We start from the raw sequence: 27,643 nt of genomic DNA, 5'->3' as shown, positions 1-27,643 counted from the left end.
GGGCAGAGTGAAAAAGAAGTGTGGGGGGCCCCCAATCCCCCCCACACTGCCCCGGGGACCGCCACCCCTGGGGAAAAGTAGTTATAATAGCGGGTGCACACGGGCCCCCCGCAGCCCCGGGGACCGCCACCCACGGGGCTTGTATAGGTATGTTGGGGGCCTCTAAGGCCCCCACACGCCCCAGAGACAGCCACTTCCCCAGGGCTCTAATATGTAAAATAGGGGGGTCTGTGACATACACCCCAGCCCTGGGGACCACCACCCGCTGGGGCTTTGAACAGGTGGGAGGGGTTCCACGCGGCTCCCCTCCTGGAGCATGTGATGGCCCTGGGGACGCCACCCCCTAGGGCCAGCTCCTGCAGTGTCCTGGGGTGCCTACCCCTGGGACACTGCTGTTTGCTATGGTAGCGGTACAAAAGGGGATGGTGATGGACGGAGCATCTGAATCAATCAAACACTCAAACCCAGTCAAAAGATCTGGGTTTAATCCATCACCGTTCTTTAGCCCACTCTGCCACCCCAGTTCAGACATGGCTATATGCAAATCAGTCTGACCCTGTGCCTCATGGGAACAGTCCAGCCCGAACTGCCAAGCCATGTCTTCCCTGGACCGGAAACAAGCTTCTGAGGACCGGTTTCTGGCTGAACTAACTATAACGGGGGAATTTCCATGGTTTTCTATGAGTGAAATGTCCAGCTAACTATAAAATCTGTGAAACTTATGTTTTTTTCAGTGAATTTCTAAGGTTTTTTAAATGCTAATTCCTAACTATAACGTGGCTGTAACCTATGGTTTTTCAGGGAATTTCCAAGGTTTTTTAAATGCTAATTCCTAACTATAACGTGGCTGAAACCTATGGTTTTTTCGGTGAATTTCAAAGGTTTTGTAAATGATAATTTTTAAATGTATTAATTGTTATATTTTTTATACTGATTTACTACATTGTTTTAAAGTATTTAATTTTAGATATTTTATTTTTTTAATTACATTACATATTTTAGTATAAATTGAAAAAAAATAAAAAAAATATTGAAATTGTAATATTTATTTTTTTATTTTATATTTTTTTAATTTATATATATTTTATATAGCAGGCAATGATATCCATGGAAGGAAATTCAAGTTACTGGTAAGTACGGTTGAAATACTTTTCAGGATCAGTAGTGAGCTGAAAGATGCAGCACTGAAGTCTCTCCTGATAACAGGTGAGTACATCGGAATTCGTAGTGTGGCTGATTTTAGAGGAATTTTTTAAAGTTACAAAATTCCACACTTAGAAGAATTTCCAAGTGAAACCAGTCAATGTTGACATCACTGATGACATCACACATGTTAGTGCTTAGGAAGAGCAGCAGAAAGACCTCATTGAATTTCTGAAGTGCATATGTGTTCTCTTTCCGCACCTCATTGTCTATGTTCACCCTCCAGTCCCAGGACTATTAGCAATAAACTTACACTATCTGTGAAGGTAAAGTAACTTCCATCCTGTGCACATAAAAAGGCCAAGGAGTTTCAAAATAACATGCACAGGCTTCCTTTAATCTGATTCACTCACACATGCACAATGTGCAGAACATACAGACCATTCAAATATATACATACACCTTTGTGCTTGGGATATCATGCAAGGAACTAGGTTCAACTGTAGCAGTGGAACTTTACACCAGTGGTTCAGTAGGCCAACACTCATGTGACACAGATAAAAGGTCTGGTCACACAAGGAACTCTAAAAACACAGTGTGCTGCCACCATTGCCCTACATGTTTTAACCCATGACAGTGAGAGTACCCTTAACTCACTATGAAGAGCACACACAGTGCACTCTTCTAGACCCAGGACAGAACCAGGACCAGGCTTACATCAAAGGTTCATACTGTATTAATGTGAGACTGTGGCCAAAAAACTGAGACATCAAATACTCACAGTTGGGCATGCAGGATAGGGATCTCAACTGTACAGCATGTAGGGACATGCCCATCCCATCATTCACCAAGAGATGTCTCAGTGATGAGTCTGTCTGTACTTGGAGCTGCTGCATTCGATATAGACACTTTTAGGTGTATCCACAACAAAATACCCCTATCGGTTTTGCAGTTTTAGAAACACCAACTCACTGTCCATCCTGGGGAGACACCATCAATAACAGGGGTTGAAATGTGTCAAGACACTTTTCCAGGATATAGACACCCAGTGAAGATTATCCTGAGGCTTGCACTCTTTTAAAAGCAAGACAAGGTGGTACTGGGGATGATTTGACCCTATCCCAGCAATTCACTCATAACTGTGGGAATTTCCTTAAAAGAATGTGTCTAACAATCAACTTTCCTAATGCGAAAAACAGACTGGTGTGATAGAGCGCAATGCTGTTTTATTTTTTTAGGAATGCATTAGAAACATGCTTGAACCGCATCCACTAATGTTTGTTTGCTATATTAATCTTAGGATATTAGAATGTAGCTTATATATTCATGTAAGCGGCATATTACATATAATTCTATGTAACCAGAGAATAAATGTAGTAGAAATGCATGCTAGAGGAACTATATATGCTTGAAGAAACTACCTGTTTGATTAATGTGTTGTATTATTGGCCCACATACGTTCACATGCTAAATGTGTACACCGTTCCTATGTTAGACAAACTAGGTAGGCCCAACTTTCGTTTTTACCTGTTCGCTCTCAAGTTGAAATCATTCATTTGAAGTCCTACACCTGTGGAATGTTTCCTTTTTTCTTTTCTTACATGTATCTGCTGCAGGTGCAAGGTTCCAACCTCGTTAAATCAAATAACTGCTTTGTTTAGGAGTTAGGCAACAGTAGGGAGGAGAGGATACCTTTGAAGAAGTAGAGCTTATAAAGATGGGAGAATGTTTCTCTCGTTTGGAAAGGCCTGGGAACCAAGGTAATCAAGCAGGCACTTGAACGCGAAATTACTTTAAGGAAAATTACCTACAAGGAGGTGTTCAAGTAAAAGAGGCGATCAGGTGGTGTAACTGGGGTTGTGTTTTCTGACTTTACTATTAAGAATTAGGGAAAGATTCCAGAGATTGCTGCTCACTTGGGGAGAAGAGAGCATCTTAGAACGTACTCTGTAGCTTTATGACCCAAACAACCTGAGTGTACTTCTTAGGAAGTCTTCATGCAATGACACATTTTGGGGACTTGCCCGAAAAGATATAAAATAGGGATGACACATTAGCAAACTTGTAGGGATAGCTTAGGGTTTTACTTCTGATTACAAATTACCAATGGGGAGGCTCTTGATGTGATATCCATAAAAGGTTTTTGTGTTGATTTTAGAATTAGTTATCCTATGTATCTTACAACGTCTGAAAGTTGTCCATAGATTTGGTTTTGTATTAGTGCCTATGTATTTTTATACTCTTGTTATGAGAAGTCTATATGTTCTACTTTTCTTGGCTTTATGATAAAACCCTGAAGTATAAAATTTGCGGTGGTGTTCTTTAAGGTCGTATCTGGCGATAATGTATAATTGGGTGTGATAATTCCCCTCCACACTTGCAAGCAGGCAAAAAGATCATTGACCAGAGGTTCCAGAGTAAATGTAGAAGATGGAACCTGACCCCATCAGTGTATTGAACTTTATACTAAATAAGGAACTACTACAACATGAGATGGGAATGCTGATGGGTTTATTTCAACGCCCATACTTTTTATCTCACTGGTGACGGTTCTTACCATGGTTTTGTTTTCAGTGATTATAAAAATAACATTTCTTGAAGCTCTACATCTTGATATGAAAGAGTTATTATCAAAATGCAACACTTGTTGATGCATCTCTCTGTTTTTGCATACAATCATACAAATATTTGTTTATAAATAATTATAACTCTCTTGAGATTTATCAGACATATATAAACTGATTGACTCATTTGTACGTACATTTTTATGGAAATTGAGCGAGGAGGGCTATTTTTTAAAACTTCAATTTGTGAAGGAGCTCAACTGAAAAATTAGCTAAAGTGGCTGTCAGGAGGCCATAGATAGGCTTTCAAGAATAATTTGTTGTATGCTTCTACTTGTGTTTTCTTAAAAGTTACCATAAGGAGCATGTACACAAAGCATATTTTACCTGTCTTCCTGAGCAAAGTCATAAGGGAACCAAACCCACTGGTACCTCGTTGTGAAATCACTGCCATCATAATAGAAGTATAATAGAATACGGGTTTGCAGGAATCCTCTGTAGGCGAAACACAACTGTGCACAGAAAAAAAGTAATTATTGTACATGTCAATTATGTATTTATATATGTCAATTATGTAGGTATGCATACATTTAGATGCTATTTATAGCAAAACAAATGTTGCCAGGTGACCACTTTACATTTCTACTTCACTCTTTCCTTCGTTATAAGCTTATAGCATTATCGATTCATTACAGACACCACAAACTACCATATATGAGATAATTATTAATTCATCAAATGTTCATATCACGTGTTTCACTCCTTCATTTGCTGGCCGTTGGATACCCAATTGGCATGGACCGGGGAGGATGGTGGATGAAAGAGAATCAGTAAGAACGCTAAAAAGAGCAAGGAATTTTTCTTTTCTTGGACACGCATGGTCAAAAGATATTTGACCCAAAATTAGGATAAATAAAAATGATGTACAGGAGAAATGATCTAGCTGCATCTGAAACTGCAGAGGGCACCTGGGGTGTAGAAAGATACTATTAGCAGGAAAATTACCATGGCTTGAGTCAAGGCCATGGGAATAGACCCTTAGATGAAGGAGAAGGCGATGTGATTCATCAGGGGTTGAGCCAAGGGCAGTGCACAAGCTTCAGCATCAGAGCATGGTTTGGAAAGTCTCAGGGCAGCCAGGAGGAAATCTACGAACCACTAATTGGGAGAGATGCAAATGGAAAAGGCCAATGGAAGGAAGTCGATGAAAGAGAGGTAAAGTTTGGTTCTGACATTGTTTTGAAATACCAGGCCTTTGGTTACAATTATTCTTCAGGATGCTGACTAACTTGTGAGATGTGGGATTCACTTCTAATGGGTTTGAGGAACCCCTTTATGACTTCGTATATCAAGGGAAGAGAAAACAACGAATTATAGCTATGAATATTGGCACGTGATGATCATTTTGGGCTATATTAAGGGGGGTCATTTTTAGACATCATCGAAGTTTCCTGCTAAGCAACATCCAGGAAGCAGAAACATCGTTTGAGGTCTGCATGGTTCATTTGGAATTATTGGAGTATGTGTCGCACTCACATCATGTAAGGAGTGTGGAGTGACTTTGTTAGCATTGTGGGTCTGTCATTCAGCTGTGGGAAGGTCATGCCACTGTTCATGTGGGCAGCTTGGGAATGTTCTGGTGAAGAGTTGGTTTTAACCTCTCAGAGTAACTTCTTTTCAGACCAAAAGACCAATGAACGCATTTTACACTTTTACTTTTTACCACATATTTTTAAATAGTTTGAGTGAAATGTGGCTCCATCAGGGGCTTCATTTTGGTAACATTTTGTGATCACCTTTCTTAGCCTCTCCTATTCTTTGTTCCTCCACCTAACAAACTTAACTTCTGTTCCATCAGTTACAATAGAAACATGTCATACAGTTTGCTTCGTACCTGGTATAATATTGACTGAATAGTAACCTTTCAGGTAAGATGCTGTTTATCCTTCAGAGGTACAAAAGGGGGTGGTGATGGGCGGAGCATCTGAATCAATCAAACACTCACACCCAGTCAAAAGATCTGGGTTTAATCCATCACCGTTCTTTAGCCCACTCTGCCACCCCAGTTCAGACATGGCTATATGCAAATCAGTCTGACCCTGTGCCTCATGGGAATAGTACAGCCCGAACTGCCAAGCCATGTCTTCCCTGGACCGGAAACAAGCTTCCGAGGACCGGTTTCTGGCATTCCAGCCGTCTTCAGCCCGGCTTGCTTGAATCCTGTGGCAAAGTGAGCAAGGGACTCACGTCTGAGTATACCCTGCCACACTTATGGCGGCCAAAAGCGGTACAAAAGGGGGTGGTGATGGACGTAGCATCTGAATCAATCAAACACTCACACCCAGTCAAAAGATCTGGGTTTAATACATCACTGTTCTTTAGCCCACTCTGCCACCCCAGTTCAGACATGGCTATATGCAAATCAGTCTGACCCTGTGCCTCATGGAAACAGTACAGCCCGAACTGCCAAGCCATGTCTTCCCTGGACCGGAAACAAGCTTCTGAGGACCAGTTTCTGGCATTCCAGCCGTCTTCAGCCCGGCTTGCTTGAATCCAGTGGCAAAGTGAGCAAGGGACTCACGTCTGAGTATACCCTGCCACACTTATGGCGGCCAAAAGCGGTACAAAAGGGGGTGGTGATGGACGGAGCATCTGAATCAATCAAACACTCACACCCAGTCAAAAGATCAGGGTTTAATCCATCACCGTTCTTTAGCCCACTCTGCCACCCCAGTTCAGACATGGCTATATGCAAATCAGTCTGACCCTGTGCCTCATGGGAACAGTACAGCCCGAACTGCCAAGCCATGTCTTCCCTGGACCGGAAACAAGCTTCCGAGGACCGGTTTCTGGCATTCCAGCCGTCTTCAGCCCGGCTTCCTTGAATCCTGTGTTTTTTGCAATTTTCACCCCGAGTGTGCTGGGTACACTCAGACGTGAGTCACAGGCTCTCCACACCACTGGAGTCAAGCTATCCAGGCTGATGAAGGCTGATAGCCAGAAAAAGGGTCCTTGGATGCTTGATTCCGGTCTGGGAAAGACATGGCTTGGTAGTTCGGACAGGACTGTTCCCATGAGGCACAGGGTCAGAGCTGATTTGCATATAGCCAGTGGCTAACCCAGGATGGTGTGGAGTGCAAAAAAACGATGGATTTAGGCCCAGATCCTTGTACTGGGGTGAATGTATGACATTGTTCTACATTCTGTCCATCAACTGTGTTTTTTGCAATTTTCACCCCGAGTGTGCTGGGTATACTCAGACGTGAGTCTCAGGCTCTCCACACCACTGGATTCAAGCTATCCAGGCTGATGAAGGCTGATAGCCAGAAACCGGTCCTTGGATGCTTCATTCCGGTCTGGGGAAGACATGGCTTGGTAGTTCAGACTGGACTGTTCCCATAAGGCACAGGGTCAGAGCTGATGTGCATATAGCCAGTGTCTAACCCAGGGTGGTGTGGAGTGCAAAAAAACGATGGATTTAGGCCCAGATCCTTGTACTGGGGTGAATGTATGACATTGTTCTACATTCTGTCCATCAACCGTGTTTTTTGCAATTTTCACCCCGAGTGTGCTGGGTATACCCAGACGTGAGTCCCAGGCTCTCCACACCACTGGAGTCAAGCTATCCAGGCTGATGAAGGCTGATAGCCAGAAACCGGTCCTTGGATGCTTGATTCCGGTCTGGGAAAGACATGGCTTGGTAGTTCGGACTGGACTGTTCCCATGAGGCACAGGGTCAGAGCTGATTTGCATTTAGCCAGTGTCTAACCCAGGGTGGTGCGGAGTGCAAAAAAAATGATGGATTTAGGCCCAGATCCTTGTACTGGGGTGAATGTATGACATTGTTCTACATTCTATCCATCAACTGTGTTTTTATACAATTTTCACCCGGAGTGTGCTGGGTATACTCAGACGTGAGTCCCAGGCTCTCCACACCACTGGAGTCAAGCTATCCAGGCTGATGAAGGTTAATAGCCAGAAACCGGTCCTTGAATGCTTGATTCCGGTCTGGGAAAGACATGGCTTGGTAGTTCGGACTGGACTGTTCCCATGAGGCACAGGGTCAGAGCTGATTTGCATATAGCCAGTGTCTAACCCAGGGTGGTGTGGAGTGCAAAAAAATGATGGATTTAGGCCCAGATCCTTGAACTGGGGTGAATGTATGACATTGTTCTACATTCTGTCCATCAACTGTGTTTTTTGCAATTTTCACCCCGAGTGTGCTGGGTTTACTCAGACGTGAGTCCCAGGCTCTCCACACCACTGGAGTCAAGCTATCCAGGCTGATGAAGGCTGATATCCAGAAGCCGGTCCTTGGATGCTTGATTCCGGTCTGGGAAAGACATGGCTTGGTAGTTCGGACTGGACTGTTCCCATGAGGCACAAGGTCAGAGCTGATTTGCATATAGCCAGTGTCTAACCCAGGGTGGTGTGGAGTGCAAAAAAACTATGGATTTAGGCCCAGATCATTGCACTGGTGTGAATGTATGACATTGTTCTACATTCTGTCCATCAACTGTGTTTTTTGCAGTTTATCCTTCAGAAGCACAAATGCTAGGTCATAATTGTCGAAATCAAGAAATGAGCTAGTTCAAGAGATTTTGTGAACTTTTCATATAAAATAAAATTCATACCTTTCACAAGATTTTACAAAAATGTATTTCAATTTTGCTGTGATGCAGCTATATTCTATCAAGATTTATTTCTTATCGGATAAGGTATTATTTAGGGACACTCCTCTTTTCAGTTATTATTGCAACCTGGATAAGCGCGAAAAACGAAAAAGATTTGTATTTGCTTTATTTCTGTTGTTTGTGGATTTCTGTGAGCAGATAAGCACCATGGTGCTTATCTCTTTCCTCTGCTGTTTTTAACAATAGACAAACACGCATTTGGCAAAATCAACAGAGCTACCTTGGCAAACGGATGCAAATTTTTTTTGTTTTTGTCTGTCACAAAAAAGAACAAATGCCACCATCTAAGTATGTTTAAAGGAATGGTGAACCCAATGTACCCTTGGAGGCTTGGGCAATAAAGTCAATCAAAGTAAAAATATCTACAAGGGATTTCACTTGTTATCAAAAAGTTTCTGAGTTCAAAGTTATTTTTGAGTCAGTTGAGAACAATCAGACTCCTCGTTGTCCTACTAGACAACCAACATCAATATTGTTAACAAGGCACATGGAAAGAAGAAGTAGAAAAACACATAAAGCACACAGACAATCCTAGTTTATAGAAAATGAATTTATATGAAAATTGAAATTGATTCTTATTGGTGCAGAGAAAATGAATTTATATGAAAATTGAAATTGATTCTTATTGGTGCAGAGAAAAGGCACCGTAGCCTTTAAATTACAGAACACCGAAGACGCAGTTTAAACAAGTTTTGGCATAGCCAATAGGTCTCGCCTTTTGGACTTTATAAGTGTTTAGTTATACAGCACAATACCCTTGGTGCAACACATCAACTGTTGCATGGCTAAACACTTATAAGGTCCCATAGGCAAGACCTATTGGCTATGTCAATGCTTGTTTTTTTTCTCTTCTTTACCGTAAAGTGTGGAATTGGGAAAATGCAACAAACTGTGTGTTTTCCCACATCTGCGAAATTATGAGAGTTTGTGCTGTTTCACAGTGGTTTTAGTGGTTCACCAGTTCATGAGGAGGAAGGCAGGGAGGAAAGCCCCCAAATTCTGAGGCTCTGTAGAAAATCTGCAAAAAAGTTACAAATCGGTTCTGTATGCAGAATTTCCCCTTCAGGGGAGTTTTACGTGTTTCACCAAAAGGTTTAATTTACCATTATGAAAGATACAGCTGTGGCCGCATTTTATTGTTTCTTGCACCAAAGTAACTATTTTTTATTAAATACTTACTTATGTTGGACTATTACTCACCTGGTACTACTATCCTAGCATACCGCTTGAAACAAAACTTATTTAAAATGAAACGATTTTATTTCTATAATTGTACTGCTCTGTTGTCCCACCATGTCTGGCTCAATCTCTTTCTATGTAAAGCACTCTGACGTTCATCGAGATTATGTTGGCGCTATAGCAAAGCTCAAAGTAACACATCCTTAAGTACTATCCTCGCTAGGTATGTTCGGTACCCAATGTCCACAATTAACCAGTTCTTGAATAGTTGTAGATGAGGATTTCTGGACATATTTCTGTAACGACTTTTAAAATAAAGTTTTTCAGTAGTTTTTAGCAGGGTCTTGTATTTACTAAATCATTTATTTGGGAGTTATAAAGCGCTTTGTGCGACATTGCGTTACTTCATAGCGGTACATTTACTCATTGTTTTGTTTATGTTGCAAGATGTATGCAGTTCTTTTTTCTATAGCGCCTTGATATCCAGTTTAAAGCTGCCTGGGGCTACACGGGGTGCCAATTCCTGTATCGTGGGAAGTTGGAATTTGATTTTTTTAATCGGTCTCTCACTCTGTCATTAGGTGTTTTACCACTGTTTGATTACAGATAGCCTCCGGTTATCAGAGTTTGTGTTCTGTGGGTTAACTTCCTGCAAAAGGGTGGCACCTACATTCCTAAATAATGACCCCAGCATGGAGAAGAGATGAAGAACTTCATACCTCGCGCTCCCAGCCCCATCGTTATGCCTCTGCTTTGTGTCCATGTTGGATCCGGGCCCAGGCCAACCAGAGGGGGAGGGAGGCGAGAGTAGAGGGCAGCTGGAGCCCACAGTTGTTGACGCCCAATCTCATTAGGTCACACCCAAAAGATTGATATGAAATTATACCAGAGGAAGCAATAAGTTCTCCTCTGAAGAAATGAAGTCTTTGAAACACCTCCTCCTTCAGTCATCTCCAGAACGGAAACGGGTGCAGGAGAGGTTCTGAAAGCCCCTCAGGGCTGCAGCTTGTTGAAGTGCGCTATACAGATGTATGTAACATAACAAGAGATGTATTTACTTATGGTTAATCTAGGTGTAAGTCTGTTCCGTAGTAGGTGTTTTTCCTCAACATGTGACAGGATCAAAGTAACCAAATATTTTTGAACAAAGTTAATTCAATATAAATAAAAAAAACCTGCTATGCATGCAAAAGTCTTCAGTGTGTACTTTTTAGTGTGATCACGATGTGACCGCACCTCAGGGAGGTGCACCGATTCTTCCTCCTCCCCCTCAACATGAAAGTGGTGAAGGTGGGTGTTGGGCAGCTGCAGGAGCACTGGTTCATTCAATCAATCAAGACATTTATAGAGAGCACTACTTACCCGGAGGGTCTCAAGGCGCTTGGGGGGGGGGAGGGGGTGCTGCTACTGCTCGAACAGCCAGGTCTTGAGCTTCTTCCTGAAGGAGAGGTGGTCTTGGGTCAGGCGCAGGTCGGTCGGGAGGGAGTTCCAGGTCTTGGCGGCCAGGTAGGAGAAGGACCTTCCTCCTGTTGTCGTTCTTCGGATGCGGGGGACGGCGGCGAGGGCGTGACTGGCTGATCGGAGATGGCGTTTGGGAGCGTAGAAGTTGATGCGGTTGTTGAGGTAGCTCGGGCCTTGATCGTGTAGGGCTTTGTGTGCGTGGGTGAGGAGACGGAAGGTGATTCTTTTGTTGACGGGGAGCCAGTGCAGGTTTCTCAGATGTCCGGAAATGTGGCTGTGTCGTGGGATGTCGAGGATGAGTCTGGCTGAGGTGTTCTGGATCCGCTGGAGTCTCTTCTGGAGCTTGGCGGTGGTTCCGGCGTAGAGGGCGTTGCCGTAGTCCAGTCGGCTGGTGACGAGGGCCTGGGTGACCGTCTTCCTGGTCTCGGTGGGGATCCACCGGAAGATCTTCAGTAACATGCGCAGGATGTTGAAGCACGACGAGGAGACGGCGTTGACTTGTCTGGTCATGGAGAGGGAGGAGTCCAGGATGACGCCCAGGTTCCGTGCGTGGTCTGTCGGTTTGGGTGCGGTGCCCAGGGTGGGGGGCCACCAGGAGTCGTCCCAGGCGGAGGGCGAGGAGCCCAGGATGAGGACCTCCGTCTTGTCTGAGTTCAGTTTCAGGCGGCTGGTCGTCATCCACTCGGCTACGTGTTTCATCCCTTCGTGAAGGTTGGCTCTGGCGGCGGCGGGGTCGTTGGTCAGGGAGAGGATCAGCTGGGTGTCGTCAGCGTAGGAGATGATGTTGAAACCAGAGAGGCACTGTGTGCTGCGGAGGACAGTTTAACTGAGTTTAAGGGCTGCCCCAACATGGCAAAACTAGGTAACAAGTCGAAGCACCTTAGCTGAATCACCTACAATACTTTACCTCATACCGAAACGCCAAGTATGGTGGCAGTAAAATCTCACAATGTCTTGGGCGGCAAAAAGCTCCAGTGTCTCCAGGTAGGATGCGTAAGCTAGGACCAGCGGCTTCTCTCTCAGAAATACTTTGTTCGGACATAGAAAGTAGCTCATGAGTACTTTGCTAACACTGATGAAAGAAACTGTCTTAAAGGCAAATGTACGTTGGTTCCCAAGTGAGAAAGCACTATAGATGAAACAAGCGAGCCGTGCCTCAGTTTACTCTGGTTCACTGATAAAAGTACTCACAAGTAGATTTCTCGAGACAGGTGGTGCTCGCACTGCAGCAGGGGAGGGGAGAGAGGAGCGGGCCTGCGCGATTCCCTCGCGAGAGTGAGCAGCAAGGCGCTAATTGAATACATATAGCGCAAGCTGCTCGCTCCCGCGAGTGAATTGCCAGACGTGCACGTGCTGCCATTGGAAGCAATGCAACTGGTGCACGTTTTTGCAGGGAAAGCTGTGCCGATGGCTAAAGGTCTCTCTCCTATAGAGCGCATGTGTACTGCGTAGGCGAGACCTAAAAACACAAGAATGACTAATATTGAAAGGGAAAATCATTGACATTGAAATTCATTGTCCCTCGAGCCCTGGCATTGACATACACTTCTTTTTATGAAGAAGCGTGCAAGCCATCAGGTAAAATACTTGTGACTCGCAGTGCAAGAGCCAATAAGTGAAGTAGGCAGACCCATTGCGTTATTATTCATGCTGTGTTCGGAGAATCTTAAATGTGAATGGCAGCTGAACATTCCAGTGGATTAGAGTCATGTTATAAAGCCTCTCTAAGTGGGTGTGTATATGTACGTATTCTTTTTATAATTACAAGTGGCTGGCAAAACAGTACAAGTTATCTCTGTGATCAAAAAAGGAAAGGAGTGTGTGGCCTACCGTCATCGCCATGTGCAGGGCCAGACTGGGAACCAAAACCGGCCCTGGCAAAGTGCTCTGCCGCCCCCCCTCCCCCTCCCCACTTGGGGGGGGAGAGTTGGAGGTGCCGCTGAGCGCACTGCTACGGCCGCTTTTTGGCCGATTTTGTTGCTGCAAAAACGGCCCTGCAACAAAATCGGCCCCCAGCGGCTCAAAACCGGCCCCCACCCTTGCAGCGCACCAGGGGATTGCCCGGTGCCCGCTATGGCCAGTCCGGGCCTGGCCATGTGGATGGGGTCCACAGACGCCCTGCCAAGTGACCTGCAGGACGATGCACGAATGGTTGTATAGATCCTTGATTTACCCCTTGAGTGCAGGGGAAGGCAAGAGGCACCCATGGAGTGGGCGGGGCATCGATGACGTGAGCCGTAAGTGGTATTTCATGCAAGAGAATCTCCTTGGGACCTCCCGGCTAGACTCAACTACACTGACATCCTCGACAGCCCTGAAGGATAGAGTGACTGGAAAGGAACCAGAGAAGCCAGGTGAAGATGCACGCATTGGGCAGGCATTGTCAAGAATGCTGAGGGGAGATCCTTCTCCCATAGATCGCCGACCGTGCAGCTGCCTCACCTGCCACTAGCAGGCAGTGCAGACTAGTCAAGTCAAGTCAAGTGATTTATATAGCGCGCTACATACCCAGAGGGTCTCAAGGCGCTTGAAGAAGGGTGGGGAATTACTTGTCGAATATCCAGGTTTTAAGTTGCTTTCTGAATGTTAGGTGGTTCTGAGTGAGGCGAAGGTGAGTGGGAAGTGAGTTCCAGGTTTTAGCTGCCAGGTAGGAGAAGGATCTGCCTCCCATGTGGGTTTTGTTGATGCGAGGTACAGTTGCAAGGGCTTGGTTGGAGGATCGTAGCTGGCGGGAGGGGGTGTAGAAGGAAAGTCGTGAGTTGAGGCATTCGGGTCCAAGTTCGTAAAGTGCTTTGTGTGCATGGGTTAGGAGGCGGAAAGTAATCCTCTTGTTAACGGGGAGCCAGTGGAGGTTTTTCAGGTGGCCAGAGATGTGGTCTTTACGCGGGATGTCTAGTATGAGTCTGGCTGAAGCGTTCTGGATGCGTTGGAGTTTTTTCTGGAGTTTTGCGGTGGTACCGGCGTATAGGGTGTTTCCGTAGTCCAGGCGGCTCGTGACCAGTGCGTGGGTGTCCGTTTTTCTAGTTTCGGTGGGGATCCAGCGAAATGTTTTTTTGAGCATGCGAAGAATATTGAAGCAAGATGATGAGACAGCGTTGACTTGTCTGTTCATAGAGAGTGAGGAGTCCAGGATGACACCTAAGTTCCGTGCGTGGTTCGTCGGGATGGGTGCTTTTCCAAGGGCCTCTGACCACCAAGAGTCATCCCAGGCGGAGGGGGAAGTACCTAGGATAAGGACTTCTGTTTTGTCTGAGTTCAGTTTTAGACGGCTGTGCTTCGTCCACTCAGCTACTTCTTTCATTCCTTCATGTAGGTTGGTTTTGTCGGTGTTAGGGTCTTTGGTGAGTGATAGTATCAGTTGAGTGTCATCAGCGTAGGAGATGATATTGAGGTTGTGTTGGCGTGCGATGGCCGCGAGGGGGCTCATGTATATGTTGAAGAGGGTGGGGCTGAGTGAAGATCCTTAGTGGCACGCCGCAGATGACTTCGGTGGCTTCTGATTTGTATGGTGGAAGGCGGACTCTCTGAGTTCTTCCGGCAAGGAACGAGGTGATCCATTCCAGTGCTTTTCCTTGGATTCCGATGTTTCTGAGGCGTTGTATTAAGGTGCTATGACAAACTGTGTCAAAGGCTGCGGAGAGGTCGAGGAGGATGAGGGCGACTGTGTCTCCATTGTCCAGTAGAGTGCGAATGTCGTCTGTTGCTGCGATGAGTGCGGTCTCAGTGCTGTGTTTGGCTCGGAAACCGGACTGTGAGGAGTCGAGGGATTTGTTGGTTTTGAGGAAGGCGGCGAGCTGGTTGTTGACAGCTTTCTCGATGACTTTGGCCGGGAATGGAAGGAGCGAGATGGGGCGGTAGTTTTTGAGTTCGGTGGGGTCGGCTGTGGGTTTTTTCAGGAGGGCGCTGAGTTCTGCGTGTTTCCAGCTTTCCGGGAAGGTGGCGGAGTTGAGGGAGCAGTTGATGACGTCTCTGAGGTGCGGTGCTATGATGGAGTCTGCTTTGTTGAAGATGTGGTGAGGGCATAGGTCTGTGGGGGATCCTGAGTGAATAGAGTCCATCAGGCGGATGGTGTCCTCAGTGGAGATTGGGTTCCAGTCATTGAGGATGTTCAAGGAGGGTGGAGGTCCTGCAGAGGGTTGGGTGGGTTGGTCTTCGGGTCGGTTGTCGAAGTTGTTGTGGATGTCTGCGATCTTGTTGTGGAAGAATGAAGCTAGGGAGTTGCAGAGGGCTTGAGAGGGGGTGATGTCGTTGGAGTTGGCTGAGGGGTTGGTAAATTCCTTGACGATGTTGAATAATTCCTTGCTGTTGTGGGCGTTGTTATCTAGTCGGTCCTTGAAAGCGGCTTTCTTGGCAGTCCGGATCAGTTGGTGGTGTATACGGGTGGCGTTTTTGAAGGCGTCCTTGGTGCTGGTGTTTGGGTCTTTTTTCCAGGCCTTCTCAAGGGAGCGACAGAGTTTCTTAGATTTCTTAAGATCATCGTTGAACCAGGAGGCCTTTTTGCTGCCTAGTTTGATTTGACGTTTTTTCAACGGTGCTAGGATGTCGGCGCTGTTGGAAAGCCATTGGGTGAGGTTAATGGCTGCTTGGTCGGGGTTGGAGGAGTGGGCAGGGGGGTTTTGAAGAAGCGATGAGGAGATCTGGTCGATGGTGATTTTGTTCCAGTTTCTTCGCAGAGTGGGTTGAGGATGGTTGTGGGTTGTGGTCTTATTGTAGGTAAAGTGAACGCAGCTGTGGTCCGTCCAAAGGAGAGCTGTGGTGTGGCTGAAGGAGACATGTTTGCTGGAGTTGAAGATAGGGTCAAGTGTGTGACCTGCAGTGTGGGTGGGGGTAGTGACAAGTTGTTTGAGTCCGAGGTTGCCGAGATTGTCCAGAAGGGTGGTGGTGTTGCGGTCGTTGTTCTTTTCCAGGTGAAAGTTGAGGTCTCCCAAAAGAATATAATCCTCGGAGGGGAGGGCGTGTGGGGTGATAAAGTCCGTGATGTCTTCACTGAATTGTGCACGGGGTCCTGGTGGCCTGTAGAGGAGGGTGCCTCTGAGTGTGGTCTTGGGGTCGATGTGGATCTGGAAGTGAAGGTGTTCTGCGTTAGCGAGATTGACGTCAGAGCTGGTTGAGATGCGGATGGATTTCTTATGGACGATAGCGATGCCTCCTCCTGTTTGGTCGGTGCGGTCCTTACGGATGATCTTGTAGCCTTCCGTGATGGCAATGGTGATGTCTGGGTCTGATGTGGCGTTCATCCATGTTTCTGTTAGGAAGGCGACGTCTGGAGAGATGGTGTCAAGTAGATTCCAGAGGTTGATGGCGTGCCTGTGGACCGAGCGGGTGTTGAGCAGGATGCATTTTAGGTGGTTTGTGTCAGAGAACTGTTTTGTGTCTGAGGATGAGGAGTTGTTCTTGGTGCCGTCGAAGTTGCAGGAGTTGCAAGAGAAGGGTCCATGGATGTGTCCAGGAGCGGCTTGGACGCAGTTGGGGAGATGGCCGGGGTTTAGGGCTAAGAGGGTGGTGGCGTCGTATGTGATGCGGGTGGGGTGGGTGGTACGGGGGCCAGGGGGTCTGGCGCTGGGCGCGGTCCAGGCGCGGACGGGCGTAGACGGGCTTACCTTTGGCGCACCTTCGGCGCGAATGGGGCGCGACCGCTGCGCGTGGACGCTGCACGCAATAGCATGTGACATAAATGGATAGTGGAAGGGGAGGGGCGAGGGAGGATCAGCTGGGAGGCGGGGTCTAGGAGGAGACACGGCTAAAAGTAAAAACAAACTGAAATGGCCGCCCGGTAAGAAATCGAAACTGGGGCACAGCCGGAGCTTGAGTCAAATTAAAATTGATATAAAGTAGACAAAGAAACGCTTCGCCAATAATCAAATCAGCCGCTATGCAGTTAATGACAGTATTAAAGTAATGCAAGCAATAACGATAGCAAAAACGATACCAAGCGCTCAGCCGCTATGCAGTTATTTCCAGTAAAAAAATGCAAGCAATAACGATAGCAGTAACGATACCAAGCGCTATGAAATGAGCTATGCGCTGTAACAGGGCGGCAGGCAGCAGGTATCAGGGCAGGCTCGGCAGGCAGCGAGGAGAAGGCTTCCGTTTTGCGAGCAGAGTGCTGGGGGAGCGACCGTAATGGAGGGAATCCTAGACACTCACATTACGAACAACGCCTGAGGTGCAAGAGACTGCCTGGGGGATCTGAGAGGAGGAGAGTGGATGCTTTGTTTCCCACCTCACTCCAGTGTTGTTCAGCCTAGCGTGACAGCAGGGGCCCGAATGTTGTCCTGGCGCCCCCTCCCAAACCACTGCCCTTGCTTTTCTCTGCAACAGTGCACGAAGTGTCCTCCCCAACAGCCTCACTCCAGCAATTGTTTAGCCTTCTTATTACCGGCTCAGGATGATGACACTCAATCCTCTCTAACATGGAGGGCCCTATGAGGTGACTTCTGGCAACAACAAAGAGGGGTGAGGAGAGTTGGGGAGGCTTATACCACATAGGCTGCAAAGGAGGGCACAAGTCTCTCTCGTTTATGAGTGCTCAGTGAATAACACAAATGGCAGGCCTACTGGAAGATTTTGTCCTCCTACAATGTGATGCATTGGAGGTTTCCCTGAACCAGCCAACTGGTCTCTCCCTGGGCGCCTCCTCGTGGAGGTTTCTAGAGGCTCTTGCTGAACTGCTTCCTGGTTGTCTCAATGCCGCAGAACAGAGCACAGACTAATAGGTGTGTCCAGCTATTTTGACCCTACAGATAACAGGTGTTTAAGTGAGGACTCCGACCCTGGCAAAAAAATGGCCCTGACAAAAGACAAACACCTTTCTTCACTCTGAGACTTCAAGAAGGATGTCAGAGAGGACTTGAAGGCAGACCTGACATCCTCACTGGACGCCCATAAAGCTGACATTGACTCTAGGTTTTCTTTGTTGAAATTGAAAACTCAACAAAGCAACTACTGGTTCAGCTCCAAGTGGCAATATCAATGTGTGAAGATTTAGAAAATCACTCCAGTCATGACAATATAAGGATCCAATGCCTGGAGGATCGGGTGGAGGGTCCAGATTTAGAAGCCTTTATAGTGAGCATGTTCTCAGAGCCCCCGGGAGGCAACCAGGTGGAGGTAAGACTGGAGTAGGTGCATAGAGTTGGGCCTCCAACATTCGGTGAGGTAAAATGCCCTAGGGACATCCTTGCTAAAGTGCACTCCTTTAAGACTAAAGGATCAATCCTGAAAGCAGCAAGGAAAATGGACTCAGTCATGTTTAAAGGAGCTACTTGTTCTCTTTTTCAAGATATTGACCCAGCTACCCTGTCACGATGTTTGCAATTTATACCAGTGACTGATAAATTGCGTAAAGATCGCGTAAGACATCATTGGACATACCCCTTCAGCATAGCCTTCGAAGCTCAGAATAATCAGCATCCTTTCACTGAACTTGAAGAAGTGACCTCCTAGCTGGGGAAGACTTTGGAGGATCAACGTTGAAGACCCCTGAAAAGACATACACCAGAGGCACATGGATAACCCCACATAAAGGAAGACTTACTGCCAAATGAGTGTCATAGCAATGACTTGCCTAGTTCCTCTAAAGGGACTCTGGTGAATGGGAAAATGGAGGATGTCTCAGTGAGGGGGGCAAAGCCCTTTCCATCCAGGAGCTGCTAAGAGCTGCCTGGGGACTGCCTGGATACAAATTCCATGCCCAGCCTCTAATTGAGAGAGACTAGGAATGGTCTGACACCTCTGATTCTGATCCACTTCAGACCTGATACCGACCACTTATACCTTTCAAAACTGAACCTGCTGACTGTGACAGCAGGCTTGGATCCAAATCGCCTGACAAGATTAGGGTTGAATATTGTTTTTGTAGTTATGGGAAGCTCGGACTCCAAAATTAGATTTTTTTACTCGTTTTTTTCTTCATGTACGCCTGGAGTCGAGGACATAGAAGGTGGGGAGGGAGACAGGCAGGAGCTGGCAAAGAGAGGCAGAAGGTGGAGAGAGGGCTGTTCACTCACCTAGACTGTCGGAATAAGAGACACAGGGAGTAAGACTCATGAAAACCACCTCTATGGTCTTGAACGCTGACCTATTGGGAATGTTAAGGGGCTCAACCCCCCGGCTAAGCACCACAACATTTGGAAATACATCCAAGACCGTAGACTTGACATAATAGTCATCCAAGAAATCTTCCTCAAATGCAGCTAGGACCAAAGGCTGCCACATAGGTCATATCCACTAATTTACACATCATCTGCCAACACCAAACACAATGGAGTGGCTCTCCTATTTAATTCCTCAGCGAAGTTTTGGATCGCAGCCTTTAAATCCAATAGGCAGGGGAGGTTACTGATGGTCAAGGGCAACATTAGAGGGCACAAGTGCAGGATAGCAATAATCTATGCCCCAAGCTTCAGCCAGGGGTAATTTGTGGTCTCTGCCCTCTCACTGTTGGATGGATTCACAGAGGGATATAAAATATTGATGGGAGACTTAAACCTTATTTGGGAACTAAATGTGGATTGCACTTTTTCCAATCGATCAGCCATAGGTACTTACCAAATGTAAAACAAGCGATTCATTAATTAGGCTTACTAGACACATGGAATATAACACACCCCTCCACTCATGACAAAACGGTTTTTCCCAATCCCAGCATGCATCAGTGAAGTTTTCTACTCTATACCTTCCAGAAGAGGGCAGTAGAGTGCAGTGCAGAGCACAGAGCAGTGCGCGAGAGGAAAAGCGAGAGGAAAGTGCACCGTCTCCACCGGCTACACCGGCTTTCTGTTGAAACCTGCCCCCCCCCCCCTGCGCAGCGAGGTGTTGAAACGCGGGGGAGCACAGGCGCGGGAGGCCGCCAGTAATCAGAGCCGGAGCTCCCGGCGCTCGCAGCTGCACCGGGAGACAAGCGGGAGCCGCCCGGTGGCGGCGGGAACTACTGCGGAGCTTCTATCCTGCAAAGGCTCATTCCTGGCTCACTTCAGGCAGCTGGGACAGCGGAGCGGAGCGGGTTCCGAAAATAAAACAAAAAAAGAGACAGAGACAAAGATACTTTGCAAACCTTACAGAGACACTCGAGTGGCTTGCCTGCTTGCCTGTAAGGGGTGGAGCAATCATTGGTGAGCCAGCATCTGATCAGCCGGCAGCAGCATTTCGGGACGAACAGTTTTGTCATTTTATCATCAATCCTCCATCAATCCGCAGCTACACCATCACGCTCAAAAGCCATAAAAAGCTGCAAAGGCAAAGGGAAGACAAAAGCGGCGGCTACACAAGGAGACGTGAGCTGTGAAGCAGTAGGCGGCAGTAAGCGGCAAAGCAAGCATCGCAATGGTGAGTGAAACCAGCAAGGGTGCCTAGGGGGTGGTCAAGTCACCGTCACAGCCGTCACAGCCGTCCCCCGCCCGCCCTGCCCGCCCCACAGCCAGCAGCTCATCCCACGGTCAAACACTGTGCATTGGGGTGGCAAGACACCCCACCCTCCCATAGGGGCCTGAGACTTCAGCAGGAAAGGGGCTGAGCCAGCTCTGAACAGGGTTAGAGGACTGAAGTATAGGAGGCCGGCCTAGAACTATAGAATTACCTAAAGTGGATGTTGCGGCGCAGAGTCTGCGCGGTCCTGGACCCTGCCCTTGCCAGAACCTGTACCTACCTGTACCTACCGAAGTTTTGGATAATATCTTACTCCTCGTTAGCGCTCCGCACCCTCCCTGACGGCAGCCGCCCTTCCTGTGAGGGGTAGACGGGCTTGGGAGCACGCTGAGGAGCTAGCGTGGAGTTAGTGCAGGTAGCAGGGTAAGGCAAGGCAAGGCAAGGCGACATGAGATCAGGGCGAGTTCGTGGATGTCCCACTAGTAAAGGAGGGACAAACAATCGGTCAAACAAACGAAAAAGATCTCCGAAGGCAGGCGAGGGGGCAAGGGAAGATCAAACAAGAAAATCCAGGCAATTAACTCAGAGTGAAGGCTCATTAATTGACATAGCAACCGACAAACTTGATCTTATCTGCGCAAGCAGTGAACAACCGGCAAATAGAGAGAAGAGCAGTAAAACAACAAAATCCAACCTTGCAATGCTCCAACCAAAAATGTTCACAAAATTTCATTTCCTAAAAAACACCGGGGACACATCACCCTCCAACACCAATGAATCTTCAGGCCTTCAGGAACCTATTGAACCTTCCCAGACTTGTCAGTTAGTGTCTGTGCACAATACAGGTTCAGCAACCAACGACAAAAGTCAGAGAAGCCCTATCTCTACAGCCAGAGAATCACTACAAGTGACATCAACCCCTCAGGGAGAGAAAGATAATTTCACAATGGCTGCTGCAACTAAAGGGCCAATATCCGGTACGAAAATCGTTTTAGAACCAAACCTTATTCAAGTGCACAGAGCAATCGACAATAATATAAGCCGGCCTGCACATATGCCACCCAAATGCCTTACAGACCCCGGCAAAACTGCTAGCAATAAACTATGTGAGAGGATGGCATCTGGCAAGGGTAGCGATGCCGACAAACCTCCCCATCGCATTACGAACTGTACGTCAAAAATCCAAGCACCAAACAAAGACCCTACATACCACAACGGGGCAAGTGGAAAAGACACAAAGGAGTGTTGGGAAGAGAATATCTTAACTCTTGGGGATCCAACCTTAACACATACCGAATGTACAACTGACCACAACAGCACGATGGGGCCAGGAAAGGATGCAGCAGACACACACAGGTCTCCAACCTCGCCCCTAGATGTGATAGAAATATCCTCATACCTGGGTAAGGAAGAGTGGGAAAAAGCAGCAGTGAAACAAGCACGAATATGTCTTTACCGATCATCATAAATGATGCCTCATTGGATCACCCAGTAATGGACATGGGGACTCCAGAGCTGGCCCAAAAAAGCCCCTCGTCTGAGGATAATCTGGTCAATACCTCAAATCAAACAAATCAGGGAGATGCGTGGAATAGCCTGCTCAAAACAACACAACTCCTGGTAGATGCCCTCAACTACCAATCTGACAAAATGGACATCCAACTATCGCTACTTGATACATTGGCTGTATTTGTGGTGACCATTGACGGGAAGCTGGGCACGCTTAATACGCTTCTTCAGAACAAACCGCCATTGTCGGACCAGGCAACTGGGTCTTATAATGAAGGATGCGGATGCGGCCCAATAATCGACAAGCTGTCGAGTCTACCAACAATAATGAGCGATTTGTGTACAGAACTTAGAAGAACACCAAAGTGCAGGCAAAGTAACTCCTGTACCAGCCCTGTCGTGGCGGTGATAACCCATCCAATGACCAAAGAAGCGCTGGGGAGCAAGGGACAAAGCAACCCTATTCCAAGGGCCCCCACACCCACAAAACCACCAAGTCCAGCGGCCAGCGATACAGGAACCTCAGAACCTCAATTCCCCGATAACACTGAAGAAGAAACAACAAATTTAAAAATGAACGCCAAACAAAGACGAGCAAAAAAACGCAAAGGCAGGAAACATAAAATAGATTTGCAACGTAACGGATTCCAACAACTTTTTGGGAACATACCGAACAGGGAACAAAGCGCAGCACACCCTGAGGGTGCCACGCACCCACCAGAATCTGACAAAGTCATCGGCACACCTGAGCCCCCGATCAAGGCAACAACCACCAAAGGGCTGGGGGGTAACAGCAAAACAAAAACAAATCCAGAACTACATAGCATCTGCACTCAAAAAGAACCCGGAAGAGGAACACAAAATTCATGTCTCCAATTCAATGATACTAGTAACACAACCCCTGCCTCCTGTGCGATACAAGCACAAACAAGCAGTATGCAGCCTAGCTCGGCAGGCCAGCAAATAAAAAATTATGGACCCACTAAGGGAACACAGTTTGGGATCAATCGAGGACCGGCTATTGTTGAGACAGGCAATCTGCTGCTAGAATGCTTTCCAGCTATGACTATGGAAGGTGTACTGACAACAAGAAGAGAAGCAGACTCAGCTATTATGGGGACATCGGGCCCTACGTGCAATATCTCTAGACCTTGTGAAATTCCCCATCTAGACGGGTCAGTAATAAGGAACGATCACATCTCTGCCCAAGAACTAAGAATAACTACAAGTAACTCAAATGACGACAAAGCCACTGCAGCACGACTAGTAGAGGTTAAGGGACGGTCGGACGAACGATCATATGCTGAACCGTTCGTACCAAATGAACTTTTACTCGGCCGACGGTTAAGAGTCACTGCACCCACCGCCAGCCAACTGGAAACAACTTCAACACGACGAGTAGAATTCATGGGACCTAGCCAACCAATAACAAAGAGTGCAACAGCGGGAGAACAAAAAAATTCAACTGGCACTGTCTGGTTTAACCCGGACTACATATCGCAAGGAAGACACAACACTCTCAACAGAGGTAACATCTTAAGGCTGCTATCGCACATTCCATCCTTGACAGAATTAAAAAGCTCTGACCTGGAATCCATTGAATTTGTAGTCGATGAGGCTACAGGCAAAGAAAAAACAAAAGCAACCTGGAGAACCCTGGCAATTTCACAAAAAATAATTGCCGAGGCTGACATCTTTGGAAGCTGGGGGATCACAATAGAGCCTTATGTCAACCAAGGTACCCTGACATACTTGTCCCGGTGGAAAAAGCGGCAGCTCCAGCTATCATGAATACTCTAAAAAACTCGGTCCTCAGAGGAGCGGTAGGACCAGGGAGCAACAAAATCGATCTACACATCAACGGCACTGGAGCCACTGTAGATGAACACACACAAATGTTCGACTCAGGATGGATTGCCAGAACACTAAACAACAATGAATGACAAATTGGCCACAAGCCAAAGGAAGACGCATACGGCTCATTAAAAATATGCTCATGGAACATCAATGGCCTGGCTTCCAAAATAACTGACTCAGATTTTATGAATTACATCAGAAAATTTGATATAGTGGCACTCCAAGAGATATGGCTCGCAGACCCCTCCAAACTCCATGGCTATTTACGTTTTTTCGCAGCTGCAAGTAGGATGGCTAAATATGGGCATTCCAAAGGCAGCCTAGTAACCTATATACTGGTCACAAGTGTACTGACAGCAACAGAAGATGGACCATCCTCTACAGCCGCACTGGCTGTAAAAATCCGCTTGCCACCCAAACAAGGCAATACTGAAACCGATTTCCTTCTAATAAATGCCTACATCAACCCAAGAAGGAAAGGGAAAGCAATTAAAGACCTCTGTAGCCTCATGGAGACACATATAAGGGAAAGAACCATACCAAATGTTGTTCTTACCGGGGACTTTAACCTTAACCTCATGGGCGAGACGCAGGAAGATGAACAACTAATACAAAACGCAACTTGGGACATCCCAACACAAGCAACCTCTCAGTTATCCAAAAAAACCAAGCTAGGTAACAGGACATTAGAAGATCTGGAAAACTTTAACATTAGGACCTCTGGAGACAATCCCCCAGTCGCAACCTTTCACTCAACAAAAACAAGCAGTATTCTAGACTATACTTTTATATCATTACCCTTTTTCCAGTTTTTAACATCATACCGGATTGGCTGTAGCGGGGAAAGTGATCACTGTCCCCAAGAAATTATCATTAAGATCATAAAGCCGAACTTTGAGTGATCAAAAGCGCCTAAAGAGTCAATCCAAACCATCAACTTTAAAAAAATTAAATACAGCAATGGATGGAACGCTAGTGGAAAGGGCAAAACAGCACTTCGAGAGTCGCTCTGGGGATAGTGAAATAACAAAATGGGAACATTTTACAAGTACCATGTCTATGTATGCTACAAGACCCAAGTTTCAGTCACAACTGGAGGACGCAAGTTTCTGCAAATTCTCTAGAGAAGACCAAGGGAAAATTAAAGACATAAAGACTCTAATCAATCGCACAATGAGAGAACTCCAACGGAAACCCATGGATAACGTAAAGCAAAATCATTTACGAGAACTAAAATCAACACTAAAAAAATTAAAATGGGAAGCAAACAAATCAGCTGAGGATAATTTATGGGCGAGACTTCATTCCGATATTAAACGGAACGATGGAGCAAGATTCTGGAAATCAATAAATGCATTCATAAGACCTCCGCATCACGGGGTTTCCTCAAACATCTCGGAGGAAATCTGGGTTAGCTTTCTTGGCACCCATTTTAGTCAGACTGAAGGGAACAACCAACATTACGAGCCTGACATCTATAAAAATTATACATCAATTACTGATACAAGGCCCACAGAATGCTTTACTCCAAATGATATTGTGAACTTGTCGAACTTACAAAGCACCATCCGGCGCCTAATCAAAAAAGGAAGAAAGGAGGGAGCGCCAGGGCCAAATGGCATACTCCTATTCTCTACAAACAAGATGTGCCAGGCTGGGCAGCAGCCCTGGAACCCCTCTTTCTGGAAATACGACAATTCAACATCATTCCAAGGTCCTGGAGGGGCTCTATCATCTCCCCAATCTATAAGGCAGGAGATTAGGCTGCCCCAAACAACTACCGACTGGTGGCTTTAATTGACAACAAGGCAAAATACTTTGCAGGTACCCTTCTTGAAGAGCTGACAGCCTGGGCTACAGAGAGATCCTTAATCCCTGCCAACCAGACAGGCTTCGCTGAACCAGTAGGCACGATGACGAACATCCTGAGCATGGGTATGCCCATAGACAAAGCAGAATCTAACAAAATGCCCATCCATTTCTGCTTCATCGACTACAAGGCCGCTTTCGATAACGTAAATCGGAAGCTTTTGTGGTCTAAATTGAACGACTGGGGGATCTCGAGACCCCTGCTGGATCTGCTCATCAACCTGCACACAGAGACCTGGGTACAGATAAAAATAGGGGATGGATCCGCCTTGTCAAGGCCCATACAGACCAATAAGGGCCTAAAGCAAGGCTGCGTCCTGGCCCCCATGCTTTTTAACCTATTCCTAGGTGACCTTGTCCCAATACTAAATGGCTGCAATTCCCACGCCCCTAAACTAGGAGGGCTCCAGCTACCTTGTCTACTATACGCAGACGATATCGTCTTAATAAGCCACACTAAGGTAGGACTTCAACATCTTTTAGACGCAACACAAAGGTACTCAAGTAAGAACGATCTCACAATAAATCTGGGGAAAACCCAAACAATGACCATTAGCAGGAAAAAAAGGAAACCAACATCATGGCATTGGAACACGACAAGAATCGAAGAAACTCCAACATACAAATACCTAGGAGTGAAGATCGATAACGGTGGGCAGTTCTCGGTTCAGAGATCAAGCATACGAGGGAAAGGTCTTTCGTTAGCGATTTCGTTGAAGGCGCTAAATCACAAACTCTCCGGCCCATCCCTGTTACCCCTGACGCAAGTAATTCGTGCTAAACTTCTTCCAACAATTACTTACGGGAGTGAGGCACTCAGAGGAAGGGATGCTAAGATCCTTGATAACACTATAACAGCAGCTTACAGAACTATTTTCAGTTTACCCAAGCAAACCTCACCCGCTCAAATCAGGCTCGAATTTGGCATCGACCAACAACTCCTGGCAAGGCAGGGGGCCTACGTGATAGCCTGGGACAAAGTGAGGAAATCAAAACAAGGAACCCTGAATGAACACCTGTGGAAGGAGTTAGAACAGCATCCTTCCTCAGCAGCAGCTAAGTACCTCACGGGTAGCCTGACGAATACAGGTCTAGAACAGCTCTGGAACACTCCAACAAGTCATACAAATTTTAAAAAACTGGTAAAAAAATCAATCAAATTACAATCATTGTTGCAAGACAAGGAAACCCTCTCGAAGAGAACACACGGCTGGTTGACTCTGAATTTGTACACAACTAAAGCACAACAGCGCTATCTGGCCGAGGGTTATTCCAAAAGTGTCAAGATGTGCTTTTTAAGGCACAGGTTGGGCCTGCTACCTTGTACTCAAAACCTCCCACGCTTGCTCAAAATCAAAGCTGACCCCCTCTGTCGGCTATGCGGCTTGGCACAGGAGGACATGCTGCATTTGATATGCTCTTGTGAAAAACTACGAGACGAACGGAAACGCTGGCTAAAACATCACTTCAATCGGCAAGGGATCCGCACTAGAAGGGCGGCGGTCCTTGCATGTTTTCATCCTAATGACCCTGGCTTGAACTGCAGCTTTGTAAAATTCCTGAAGGCAGTTGGGAAAAAGATGCCAAAAAACTCAATCCATAACTGCCCCAATCCAACCGACTTGACATCCCTTCGCTGACTGTTTCACTGACCTTATGAGCTCATGAGGACACTGAGCAATAACTTACAAATATTAAGTCCAATTACAAGCACATCGGTCATAAGGAAATGTGAACATTTTAAATTTAAAATTTTTGAGTCTTTTAAAACTGTAGTTTTATCCTTTCTGTTCTTAAATCATGTTTACACTGCAATGGTTTTAAGTAACTATGCTAAATAAAGATTACTTACTTACTTACTTACACATGTTCTAGGATCGATCATGTGTTCCTCAATCAATTAATGCAACATACTATAATGAACACTCCTATCCATCCAATTACCCTCTTAGATCATGCCTCAGTAAAGATTACTTTACAATGGGCAGCCCCGAACTCTTC

General features: G+C 46.4%; 1 protein-coding gene across 1 annotated transcript in view; it reads right to left on the bottom strand.

Moving 5' to 3' along the window:
- Positions 1–27,643, bottom strand: part of LOC147724580 (fibrocystin-L-like) — a 1,106,658-nt gene that overhangs the window by 716,346 nt on the left and 362,669 nt on the right. The window contains exon 22 of the mRNA XM_086966124.1: positions 4,095–4,219. Within this exon, the coding sequence (XP_086822250.1) occupies positions 4,095–4,219 (125 nt within the window). The remainder of the gene's footprint in view (positions 1–4,094; positions 4,220–27,643) is intronic.

Source organism: Lissotriton vulgaris, chromosome 4_1, assembly GCF_964263255.1.
Source record: "Lissotriton vulgaris chromosome 4_1, aLisVul1.2, whole genome shotgun sequence".
NCBI lineage: Eukaryota > Metazoa > Chordata > Amphibia > Caudata > Salamandridae > Lissotriton > Lissotriton vulgaris.
This window is presented reverse-complemented; position numbering and strand designations above follow the sequence as displayed.